At 35.8% G+C, this 12,520-nt stretch overlaps 2 protein-coding genes across 3 annotated transcripts; one reads left to right on the forward strand and one right to left on the reverse strand.

The window, feature by feature from the left end:
* Window positions 1–528: 528 nt before the first annotated feature.
* On the forward strand, window positions 529–2,607 carry LOC132195561 (uncharacterized). Of its 2 annotated transcripts, none has more exons than XM_059617647.1 (5): window positions 529–622; window positions 675–827; window positions 898–1,044; window positions 1,095–1,268; window positions 1,330–2,607. In XM_059617647.1, exons 1-5 carry the CDS (start codon window positions 544–546, stop codon window positions 1,683–1,685), a joined length of 909 nt encoding a protein of 302 aa, XP_059473630.1. In that variant the 5' UTR covers window positions 529–543; the 3' UTR covers window positions 1,686–2,607. The 2 variants fall into 2 exon arrangements, with proteins under 2 accessions (XP_059473630.1, XP_059473631.1); XM_059617648.1 differs by having other exon boundaries at window positions 1,110–1,268.
* A 4,907-nt stretch (window positions 2,608–7,514) lies between these two features.
* LOC132195176 (farnesyl pyrophosphate synthase-like) lies at window positions 7,515–11,684 on the reverse strand. The gene is made up of 8 exons (XM_059616996.1): window positions 11,516–11,684; window positions 10,381–10,546; window positions 10,192–10,326; window positions 9,626–9,829; window positions 9,408–9,563; window positions 8,229–8,306; window positions 8,009–8,143; window positions 7,515–7,953 (listed from the first exon to the last, which is right to left on the reverse strand). Exons 1-8 carry the CDS (start codon window positions 11,620–11,622, stop codon window positions 7,753–7,755), a joined length of 1,182 nt encoding a protein of 393 aa, XP_059472979.1. The 5' UTR covers window positions 11,623–11,684; the 3' UTR covers window positions 7,515–7,752.
* Window positions 11,685–12,520: the final 836 nt, after the last annotated feature.

A 12,520-nucleotide genomic window follows, 5' to 3' on the forward strand; every position in this document is an offset into this window, starting at 1 on the left:
GATTTTTCCCTTATTTTTGGTCATAATTGTGTAAAATCACTTGAGTGGTCTCAACACATTACAAATAAAAACTGGCAAGCTTCGCGCAAAAGCTCTGATGATCAAAAAATATTAAATTCGAAAATTCGTTTCACAAATATATTGTCAGAGAGCAAATATTGCTTTCTTATACATACAATCCATGACAAACCTATTGCATTAGTAAAAAAAAATATGCTATTAATCATTTTGGCCTCTTCGTTAAAACGATTAACAAAAATATATTATTATTCTTCAAAATTATTAATATGGCATGAATTAAATTGCTAATTGTGCTGATGGACTAGTAGTGCTGTACTATAGTATTGCTGTACTAATACATTACTCACAAGGACATAGAGACTTCAAGAAATAAGATTTAATCGGTATTGAAAAGATAGCAAAAGAATAATAACAAATATAATCAGAAAGGAAAAACACGCCCGGAAGTTCCGCGTGCAGCTTAACGTGATAATGATTGGGTGTTATAAGTAAAATGTAAAACCCATGTATGTAGAACGAAAAATGATCGCCGCAACGAAAAATTTGTTCACGCTGTTATTAATTTTGGAGACACTTTATTTGTCGGCATCCGATTATAATCGTGAGCTAAAAATTCTTAAAAATTAAGCAACAACTATGTCTTGTCTTTGCAGGGACGAAATTGCCCCTCTGTCCTTTGGTTGAGGATAATTGCTATTATTCGCAACCCAGTAAATTTTATAAGTGCTTCTGCAAATCGACCGGAGAGGACGCAATATTAGAACGCAACACACGCACTGGCTTTTTGAATCTGTACGACAGCACTAGTGAGAAATTTTCATTTGTTTAAAAATTTCTTTTCTTGATATTAAAATATTATATGTGATCATTAATAAGATGGTGCGCTAATTTGCCCCCGGAAAAAAAGAGACGAGTGTTCAAAAAGATGCAACCTTGGAGGTAAATGCTTGTCAAATATCAGGAAGGATACCTGCGCTTCTATTTTAGGAATCACAATCAATGGAGAACCGATCAGTCCAAATGGTAATTTAAAAACTTTTTAAATATAGAAAGTTTTTAGATTGAAAATTTAGTTGCAAATTATTTAGGTGCAGGTTTGCGTCCAGATGTGTGTCCAACTGACCTGACCAAGTGCCACCGTTGTACATACAGGGGCTCTACATTGCCGTGCTATTGCCCGACCCTTCAGAAGAACATCAGCATCAGATGCAGTTACCTTGGCTTCCTTGACCTATTCGACCCCAATAGTGAGTTTTAGTCGAAGCATAAGTTGATAGTAAATAATTTCAGTGTTCATTTTTTAATCAGGCGGCCTTCCTTATTGCATGACAAGAAACGTACCAACAGATTGCTCTAAAATTTGGTCCAGCAAATATTCTTGGTGTCAAGATCTGTTCTTTGATTCCCATTTGTTTACACCTCTTAATGGTGTCGCAAATTCAACACCCTGGACAAACCTCAGCAGCAACAACAATGTTGATTTAGCTGACTATCCAGTATCTGACGGTGTCACAGAGGAGCCTCCCACAGTTAAAGACAACACACTGATGTTCATTTACGAGGGCGCAATCATTTTTCTGATTATGATAATCAGCTCCGTCTTATTTGCACTCCTAGTTATATTCTGCTGTTTAAGGAAATGCGTTGGACCCAGGGAATATTGAGGGATAAGTATAAAAAAGTAAAATAGAGGCTTTATTTAAAATAGAATTAATCTATACTGAGCAAAAAATTATTCATATCTTTCAACTTTGATGCTATCAGTGGCAATGTGTCGATTTTCTTTTTGACTATTCATTAAAAATACAAAAATTAATTAATATTGCGCATTGGAATAACCGTTATTAATTATTTACTATTAAATGTTTTGAAAATATTGATAAAAACATGCTTTTATTAGGAAAGCATTAATTTTTTTTTACATAATCAAAACTGTGAATTAATATTGATTTAGATTTAGCAGGTGTATGAACATAAAAATATTTGAAATCATTAAATACTATGACATTTTTACAACTGAATTTAAACCTAAATATTAATTTGACAAATAATATATAATTGGTAGATACTTGAGTTTGAAAAAAAATCCGTTTCAAAAAGATTCGCAGCTCTTTTCCACGCGTTTAGAAATATATCTGGAACAAATTGAAAACGAGGAGCAAATTGGTGGTGCGCGTCGGCTGGCAGCAATAAAGTCGCGGCCGAGAATTTAGTGCGACGCAGGAGGCGAAATTAACTATGTGTCCGCGAGAATAATTAATTTACATTTGGGGCTCATGTGTGGCCCTGGCTGGTGTCGCGGGGAAGAGGCGTCAACTCGTGAAGATGCGGCGAGAGGAAGTGGCGCTGAGGCGTGACCACGCACTCCATAAAGTCTCCGTCGGCACTTTTGAAGGAGCGAAAGGACGAATGTAATTATACGTACCGCACACTGATTCCGGCTGCCAGCAGAATCGTCAAATTGATCGTGTCATCTCCTTGTTTCCTCCCTGTCGAAATTACATGCATTCCTCAGCAGACCTATACTGCGCGGAAGTAATTTGGTCTTTTAATTTTAAAACCCTCTTGAGATAATGACAATTTAAAATCAAAAATGAAATTTCTTCGGATGCAAAACTTTTTGAGTTTAAATTTCTGCACGAAAAAAATTAGCTGTCAACAAATTTTACAATTTTAGCCATATAAATAAAATAAACATATAAAATACTTAGGTCTAATAATTTTGAAATATAAAATTCAAATTAAATTAAAAAAATTACTGGTAAAAGTTTTTTCATTTATTTTTATTCTAAATTTTTTGATGCAAATTATTGAAATCATATCAAAAAAGAAATTCCAAGCTAAAAAAAATCGAAAGTAAAAATATTGAATACAAAAATATATTTAAATTCATCGTTGAATTATAAGAAAATAATAAGTTAATTGCAAAATTCAACTGTTTTGTAAGATAATTGAAAGAGTTCCCATGAAGCTTTTTTTATTTATTTATTTTTTTTTTTGCTAGCAATAAGTACGAAGAAAGGCAATTCGGTTTGGGGAGAAAGGCACGTTTTTGGACGCGATGCGTTTTATCCGTTTCACTTGGCACTCTCGAAAGTTACATAGGCTGTTGAGCAGTAACAATAATCATTAAGCGCTTTCGCAGAGATTAACCGCCGCTCACATTGTTAGCCGGCTGATGATGTTGTATTAAAATATTAATGGCGTGAGCGAGCGGCGTTTAGCTTGAGCGCATGACGAGGGTTGATTTCGGCGGCGACGAGTCAAGAGAGGCAAACCTCGTTTCATTGTCATGCTAATTCTCTCCAGAGAGAGAGAGAGAAAGCCGTAGCTAGAAGTAATCAATTAGCGTCCCTCGCCGCCGCCGCCGCGCTAAAAAGCTGCAACCCTTAAACGCGCAGATATGGAAACTCTCTCGCTCGCTCGCTGTCAACTGTTTTAATCGAGTTTTGATCTCCTCTGGAGGGAAATTATTATTGTTGTATTAATATGAGTGAGAGAGGCGAGAAAGGGAGAGTGGCGTGTATATTTTGGGAACAGCGAAAAGCAATTTGTGATGCCAAAATTGTTTGTGCTGAATCGGGGGAGAGGCGCGTTTAGGCGTCAAAATTAATTCTTTGTGTTGCGTCGCGTTGCACTAAAATGGATCATGCACGCTTTTCAAACGCAATCGTTCGCTCGCGTTTAATTTTAAATAATGTGGGAAGGCTGCAAACAACTTCTTTACAATTCATTTTAACTATACTATGTATATCATTTGAAAAATATAGGACTAGGTTCAAACCAAAAGATTCGCCCTCCCAAATTGACAGAATTAAGCACTCTAAATCTTCCAATTATTGATATTGTGTTCTTTATTTTTCCGAATTAATCGCTAACCGTTGCATTTCATTAAAATGAGGAGTGACATGAAGATTTAGCAGAATTCTTGTTAGTGGTGATGCCGTTTTGCATCATCTCTAAAAATTTTAAAAATTAAAGTAAACAAATTAATGTAGCATTTGGACAAATAAATAACAATTAATAATGACATAACATTTTTCTAATTTGGGGTTGGTCAAAAAATCTGCCGAAATTAGCTCAACAGTTTTTAATAGAAGTTAAAAAAAAAATAGGCTTTTTTTGTTCATTTCGGTATTTAATAAATTAACCGCTAATTTTTTAGATGACTGCAATCATGCAAAAAATTAATTTGTCTTAATTAATCGGGGCGAAAAGGTTTCCCCAGGAAAGTAAAATAGTTAATGAACAGCGATTTAATTTTTTTATTAAGAAATATTATTTTTGCAATTAATCCAAGTGTGCCCCTTTTGCAATTTCACAACCCTAGCATGTGACGTGCAATATAAAATTATACTTACTTAGGGTAGAAATTCTTTGAAAACTATTGTGATTATTTTTGATTAGTTGGCGTGTTTCAAGATTTCTTTCAGTTTGTCTCATAAAGACTCTCACTACTCTCAATTAGCCTTTTTTGGTGATTCACAAAAAATCCATTTTAAAAATTCTTAAAAAAACTCGTCTTGCAATTTCATCACATTGACAAAATGTAAATTTCAAAAGAAATGATGTTGCGTCATCTGTAGGATCATGAAAATTTGAAATTTAAAAATTTCTTACACTCATGTTCACACTTCCAGCTTTTTAAAATTATCAATTGTCACAAAACTTGTGATTCATAACCCTTTTTAAATTGAACTATCGAGTTGGAAAGTATCATCGTTCCGCTTTGATTCACCCAGTTCGGCTGCCGGCGTTTGTGTGCGACTTGATCGTAATCGCGGATAATTTAATTTGGAGAGTTAACTTTGGCGGGGGACGCGCGTGACACTCGCACACGCCGCACCCTCGACGCAAATGAGCGCGAAAATGCCACCCCCGGCCGCCGGGAAAAGAGCAGCAAAGCAGTTGGGCCGCCATAAAAATAAATAATTTGATATTGCGGCGGATCAAGAGCTGGCGAGCGGTCCAGTTGGGGTGTCTGGTACACGCCCTCTCGAGATTGCGCCTCCGGGGGTGCCTGGTATTGTCTCGGCGGGGGTGCTCAGCGCTGAGTAACCGCCGCGCTAGATCTATCGCTGCGACACGAACGGACGGACTTTTTTCGCCCCGGCTGCTGGAAAAATGGAGGCCTGTGTAATTTTCCAAGGGGTGTGTCGCATTTCTGATGAGCGTGCGACCGGTGGCAGACAGACCCGGCCACGCAGATGACCCCTCCCAATTTTCACCGGACAAGCACGCAAAACCTTCCGTCAACCCTTGCTTTAATAGAGCTCTAGCCGTGTAATCGCTCCTCTAATGACATGGTTGGTCACTTTGGTTTGGGGTTTGGGGTGCAGTTTTTTTATTATAAGTGCTCATTAAATGTAGAGAAGGTGGTAGTTGGTCATCTGAATTTGAATTATTTATTGTAATTTGTAGAATGTAATAAATTATGGAGGGATAATTATTTTACATTTTTTATTGAAAAAATAAAAAAAATATAATATTTCTTTGAAGAAGTTGACACTCGAGGAGATGATCATGGAAATGAAGATTCGGGCTTTTCCTCGTTGCAAAAAATTGTTTTTTATTAAAAAACAAACGGCTCTACCAGTTTCGGTCACGGTCTGCGACCCTATTTCATGAGCAAGAAAAAATACAAAAAATCAGCAAAATTTAAAAACCACATTTTAACATATTTCATTTTTAAATTTTTCCAATTGAACATTTAATTGACCTAAGACTATCTTTTTTAATTAAAAATAAGAGTTAATTTTACAAGGAAAGGTTAAAAATGTATGCAAGACATTTCTTATTTATAAAATAAATTATAGTTTACAAATTTAATTGTTCAAATACTTAATCCATTATTTATATTATAGTAAATTTATTATTTTCCAAATTTTTGTAACGTTATAGATTTGTTAGATGCGATATGAGCTTTGCAGACTCTCATAAATCGATACAGATCTGCTGATCGCTGCTGTGCGAGGGCGCAGAACTTTAGCTGTACTTCCAGCCAAATGACAACACACAACAATAGATAGGAAGAGACAACAAAAGTAGAACTTGTTCACAATACACACGACCGAGAGCCGCCAAGCAGAAGTCGATTCGTAATTTATTGTCACACACTCGAGTGGAAATTGTGAAATGTGCACTGCTAACGTTAGCTGCATGGGTGACAAGAAGAGAGCCGGCTTTTGCTGTTTGCTTTTCTCGTTCTATTATTGTTATGGAGATGGCCAATTCCAATTTGCAAATTGATGGATTTTGCAAGTGCAAAAATTGAACCACGATAGATTTAATTTAGTTACAATTAATAGCATTGAAATATGTGGGAATTTCTATGTAATAATTAACTTAAATTCTTATCAAATGGTGTAAATTATGGTTTCTTTAACGATGAAAAACCAACATCCTAAATTAAATTTTTTGATTAATTTTTCATCGAGGAAATTCAAATGACAATATTTTGTCTATAAAAATTGGATATGCTGAAAGATTTAAAATAAAAGTCTGAAATGTATTAAATTATTTATTAAAAGATATAAAAAAAACTTCTTCAAAATTTCATTAAATTTCAAACTAATATGTTAACTGTTAAAAATGTTTTTTTTAAATCATCTATGACATTTAATATAAATAATTTATTTTATATGTTATAATTACACTCTTGATTTAATAATGTCTTAAAATGACACATTTTCGGGAATGATAATCACTCTCAAAAGAGCGATAAGGACCCCCTTTTTCTGCTCGATTTGCCAAAGAAAATGCAAAAAACGCGATCGCTTGTGCTGCTGGCGGCGTCGGAATAAATTGATTATGATTTGCCGCCGCTTTATCGCCGCTTGTATGGTGCACGGCGCAAACTTTTTGTGCGTGAAAACGTCAGGCTGGATCATGTGAGAGGCGAGGTGGAAGATTGTGAGTCATGAATAATTTATCAGCGCCTCCCTCGCTCCCTCGTTGCGCGGCTGCGAAAAGCAGGCGGTGCATTTTATTCTTTGATATGCTCATTTCCCAGTAAGTAAATAATCAGAAACACGCATCAGCATTCCTTTCGCCGCGCCCCAACTGAATACGCAATTTATTATATTTGCGTGTTTTCGCGCCGATTCGCAATTTGCCTGCACACCTGTAGGTATAGGCGCAATAAATCTGCCATTTAGATAGCACGTAAATGCAAGTAGTGCCAAATTTGTCACTCCTCCCACGCATCACCGCCATGGGAAAACGCAAATTTGTCTTCTTCACACACCTCTAATAAGTCCTTGCAACCACGGTCACCCAAAATTAAAACAATGGATCATGTAAATTTAATCATATTCGTCAAGTTGCAAAGTTGCATTATTTATTATTTTTCATGGCAAATTTTACACTCTTTTTTTTAAACTTTCTTTATTTTAGATAATTTCTGTTAAAGGTGGTCAAGTTAGTAACGTGAATTTATAGGGATGTTTTTTAATTTTGCTGTTGCATAAAATAAGAGTACCCACAAGTTATTTTCCACATTTTATTTATTTGATATTTTCAAAAAGTTTTAATAAGCATGTACACATCCACAAAATATTTCACTTCGTTTGATTATAATCAAAAATTTTATCTTAATTTAATGAAAGATATATTTTACGACACTTTAATTTTTTTCTCCAATTCATTAGAGAGATTCTTTGATCAATTATTTTCCATTGTTCATTTTATCTTGAATATTAAGTCGGTGGTTTGAGCTGATGGCGTCCCTTGTCAGTTCTGACGGACGTAAGTGCTCTCGAGAATGCGGAAGAAGAGTTTGTGCGGCAACCCTTTGGACACTTGCTGGATTTGGCGGCACAAAAGTTCGTAACTTTGCTCCTCGTAGATGCGGTAGGTGGCCGGAATGGCCAATTCCCTGTACAACTTGCGCACCCTCTCCACCTTGTTTTGGTCTCGGCTTCCGTAACACTCCTGCAGCTCAATTTACATTAAAAGGAAAGTTAAAGAAATGTGAGGTAAAATCAACCTGCATGAGTTTTTTCTGGGCAGGATTCGCTCTCTGAAGGGCAACAACCGCCAGCCAAGAACACCGTCCTGTTTCAATATCGGAAGATTCGTGTCCAATGGTGCTTGGGTCACCAAAACAGTCCAGAAAATCAGTCTGTTGATTTTATTATCAACATTTAATATTAATTTTTTTTTTTTTTAATTCAGTTTGATTGAAAAAAGCAAAATTTTAATCCAACCTGAACTTGGAAAATTTGTCCCATTTCCATGAGGATGGTCTTAGCCTGTCTGTGCAATTCTGAATCATTGTTCTCGGCCTGAAAGACGTCAGAAAATTGCACACAGATTATTGAAAGTGAAATTGATGATTCATTAGTATTTGTGTGCTTGTCAACAGACGGAACTACAAACAAATTAATCTTCAATCAAAAAAAATCTTGTAGGAAAAAACATCATTGACGCAACTTGATTCATATTTAGGGGCTCAATTTTATTGTAATGTTTTTATCAAATTTATTAAAAATCGATAAAATTCAAACTCAGATCGGTATAATTGCAAGAAAACGACAGCATTTGCAATCATTGCTCTCGAATGACCCACTTTTCTCTTAACAAGCCAATGATCTTGACCCCTTATTTGACCTCTCAGACCTTTCCACGTCTGTCACACGCACGCTGAAGTCAAACGAAAAGAAGTGCACTGCCGGTTCACGTGATGAGATGATTTTCAAAACAACAATAATTCGCAACGAGAATGGTTTTCATACTCTTATGGCAAACCACTTGCGATAATCTGATATACCTGCCTATGCAAATGATATTCAACTACTCAACGAGCGCGCATAATTAATTGTCACCCGGATTGAAAGGATATAAAAATGAAAACATGCATCAACAGCGTCGGGCGGGCAAGGTCAAGGTTTCGCTCTATTAATTAATGCACGCACAAAGGAAGAGTTTGTGCCGACCAGAGCGTGTGCAATTCATTCTGCCATTCTGCGGCCACGTGCTTTCAACATCAGCCTTAGATAATTTCAATCAACTTCCTAATCAAATAAAAGGAGTTATATAAATAATCTACACACCAAAAATATGAGAGAAATGAATGAATCAAATCTAAATGTGGCGCAATTTTTTCCATGTTTAAATATTTGAAGGTTTTCCTTTTTAATGGAGAAGTGAACGGTTTAGTTTATTTTACAGAGAGATTATTTAATTAATTTACTGCTGCAATAATTAGATTACAAATTAAAATTCTTTCCAAAATCTCCTTGCTTAAAACTGACTTTTTAGCAATTATTTTTTTCCTTTTTGGAATTTATCACGTTAAATTAGCAAGAATAAATTTAAAAATTCTGAATATAATGTCAAATTATAGTATAAATGTAATAATTTTTTTAGTGAAATGTTAATATTACCAGGTACATGGCGAGAATGACGGGCAGTTGAAATGTGTAGTAGGCAGTCTTGTACTTGACGATGGCCTGATACCTTTCCATGGTGAAAAGTTCCAGGGTTGCATCCGAGCGGGCCTGAATGTCCAGCACCTGGCCCATGATCGATTTGTGGGTCACCTGTTATTTTTTACAAATTTAATAAAAAAAAAATCCTTTCCTATTTTAAGTTTCAATCTCACGTCGTGGAAGAGTTCGAGGATTTCGACGTAGAGAGGATGTGTGCGGAAATGCCTTTTGAGCAGTTCGTAGAGGCCGGTTTCAAGGAGGGCCGCGTCGTTGACGGCCCGAAGGCCCAGGCCGCAGTGCACGGGCCAACTGGCGCGGCCGCGACGCAACTCGGCGCCGTCCAGGGCGTCCTGGGCCACGCTTAGCGAGGCGTGAAGCTGTGAAAATTTATACATTTATGTTTTGCGTTCACAACCTCAAATGAGCTTTAAGGAGTCTTTGATTACAAGCGAATCACTGGGAGTTTTTGTTAAAAGAAATTAAAACGATAAAAATGTCTTATTTTGGCAAATTTATTTATTTATTTTCATTAATCGTTTTAGGAGTGAATTTAAGATGATGTTTAATTTTTAACCCGATAATTCTCATCAAAACAAGATTTATTTGTTCAAAATTACATAAGTTAGCAAGATTTAAGCAATAAGCTTTTTAAATAAAAATTACAAAAAAAAATAATAATAATAATCAGACCTTTAATAAATATTTTAATATTCTTTACTAGAAAAAGGTGTTATATTACCATTTCAACGGCCCATCCCATAAGCTGCGCCTGTCTAAGTCCCTCCGCAGTGTTTTCTTGGGCGAGATATTTGTACGCTTGTACGACGGCCAAACCTCTGTTTCGTTTTCCTCCCGGAACCGTGTACTGCAAAACCTACAAGAAAATTCCGATCATTTTATATTTTCTGGAGTTTTTGGTTCAAAGTACCTGGGCAAACCACTTAGTGGCCGCGGGCACTTCGAGATGTCTTCCGGTTTCGGTCAGGTCGCGCACCACGTCTGGAAAGGCGGCGTTGAACTGCATGATTTCGGTTTTGTTGGTGATGGGGCCGCGGACGGCAGGCGCCGGTTCTGGCTTCCCGAACCACGAAAAACTGGTAACAGCCGGTTAAATGATAATTGCAGGATGGTAACAATAAAAAAATGTTATGTGGGCACTTTATATAATTTCGCAACAAGGTCTGTGGCAAAATTTCAAGGTTGCTCGCGAATTTTAACTAGTTGAATTTGCCGAAAGCAAGATGTTATTTCACCTGCGTGACGCACTAAAATTTTCTTCTTTGGCAAAGTTGACTTCAGCGACGTTCTAAAAATGTATTTATTATTTTAATTTAATTAAAAAGTAAGCGAGGAATGCTGGTGAGAATAAAAATTCACGTTGGGAATTGCGCGTCTTTTTTGCAAGTTCACCATTGCGAATTGATTTCCTTTTAAATTTGCATGATAAGTTGATGATTGGAAAACGGCAGTTCAATAATTATTTTGATCACGGATATCTGACCGACTTGATAAGGCGGAAGGTACAAACAACGCACTGTGTGCTTGTTACGTTATCTGGTCACAAATCGATTATTTATAATTTAATGGATATTTCATAATTTGCAAACAACGATTGGAAGCAATCTAAGTTCTATTGAGATGTTTAAATTTATTTGACCTTTCATTATAAGTACATCAAACCTGATAATGAATATAATATTAGATCATTTAAGTATAAAAAAGAAAAAAAAATTGGAATTTTTGAGATCATATTTGTTATTTATCATAATATTTAAAAATTAATTAAATGTTAAGTATCAAATTTATTCGTTGATTAAAATCATAAGGCATGAAACAAAATAGTTTTAAGTCATTTGTTATAAAATTTAGTAAAAAAACACAGTTTTGAACACATGTTTACTATTATTCATATAATTGACAAAACAATGTTAGTTTTAAAAAAAAATCATTATTAATTGGTTGACTATTATTATGTAAAAGTTGAATTTTACAAATTTTTCAATACAATTCAATTATTAATACAGTTTTCAATACAATGGGTATAAAATTAATGCCGCACTTACCATGTGTGGGTTGTGGCGGCGAATGCTCTTCTGGAGGGTGCGAGTTCGGGGGTGGCGTTTTGGAAGAAGGCCCTGCCGAGGGCCGCTCGCGCCTGTCCGGCCAACATGGTGCTCAGTGCCGAAGTGAGGAGCGGAGGATGAGCGATGGACCGCGCGCACTGCCAGTTTGCTTGGCTTGTTTTCTCAAGTCAGTCAGCAGCCCCCTCTCATTAGCATGCGGTCGTGCACTTGTTGCCGAGCAGTGATAACGAGAGTCGCCTCGTATTCCTTCTTTGGACGCGAGAGAGAGAAAAAAACAAGAGTTTCAATGTCTGCTTTTGGGATCGGCAAATCAAACAAACAACACGCGATGACAGGTGGTGCGCTGTTATTGTTTGCACAGCCAGCCTCTAAGTGTACCGACCTGCTGACCAATCGTCACGATACCGGAGGGCCAAAAGTGGAAAACAATTTGATTTGTGCCTTCCAATCGATAATACCAAGAGCTGATGAAACTATTCGGCTTGATGAAAACAGAAAATAAAAATAGCAGAAATAAAATGATTGTAGTAAGAGTGCTTTTATTTTTTAACACTTGAAATTATTGTAAAAAAAAAAAAAATGTGACAAATTAATTGAAAATAATTATTCTGCTTCAAATATTTGGTTGGTCTGAAGATCTTGATCATGATAATGGTCTATTTTTGTTTTCTTCTTCAAGCGTTAAAAGAAATGTTATGTGTCTGAACACATATTTACACGATTTACACATTCACTGCGTATGATATGAAAGAAAATCATTTTGGTGATAAAATTGTACTCATGTTTACTCTTTCGCTATTTTTCATGAGAGGACCGTGATCAGTAAATTATGTAAAAGGTTATATTTATTTTGCATGTAACGATAGCTTTCCACAAAATCAAACATTGAAAATTTTTAATATTATTACGTACTCTTGTTGAAAGCAATTAATTTTTTGAATTTAGTATGAAAATTTTAATAATTTTTTTTTTTTTTTAATCAGT

Source organism: Neocloeon triangulifer, unplaced genomic scaffold (assembly GCF_031216515.1).
Source record: "Neocloeon triangulifer isolate White Clay Creek 2 clone unplaced genomic scaffold, ASM3121651v1 ptg000009l, whole genome shotgun sequence".
Taxonomy (NCBI): domain Eukaryota; kingdom Metazoa; phylum Arthropoda; class Insecta; order Ephemeroptera; family Baetidae; genus Neocloeon; species Neocloeon triangulifer.

What these genes read in the sequence shown, in the direction of transcription:
- LOC132195561 (XM_059617647.1), top strand. Translation starts at nt 544, where the DNA reads ATGATCGCCGCAACGAAAAATTTGTTCACGCTGTTATTAATTTTGGAG. An exon ending in GTCGGCATCCGATTATAATC is followed by an intron (nt 623 to 674) that starts GTGAGCTAAAAA and finishes TTGTCTTTGCAG; the next exon opens with GGACGAAATTGCCCCTCTGT. An exon ending in TGACCTATTCGACCCCAATA is followed by an intron (nt 1,269 to 1,329) that starts GTGAGTTTTAGT and finishes TTTTTTAATCAG; the next exon opens with GCGGCCTTCCTTATTGCATG.
- LOC132195176 (XM_059616996.1), bottom strand. Translation starts at nt 11,622, where the DNA reads ATGTTGGCCGGACAGGCGCGAGCGGCCCTCGGCAGGGCCTTCTTCCAA. An exon ending in GCCGCCACAACCCACACATG is followed by an intron (nt 10,547 to 11,515) that starts GTAAGTGCGGCA and finishes GGCTGTTACCAG; the next exon opens with TTTTTCGTGGTTCGGGAAGC. An exon ending in CCACTAAGTGGTTTGCCCAG is followed by an intron (nt 10,327 to 10,380) that starts GTACTTTGAACC and finishes ATTTTCTTGTAG; the next exon opens with GTTTTGCAGTACACGGTTCC.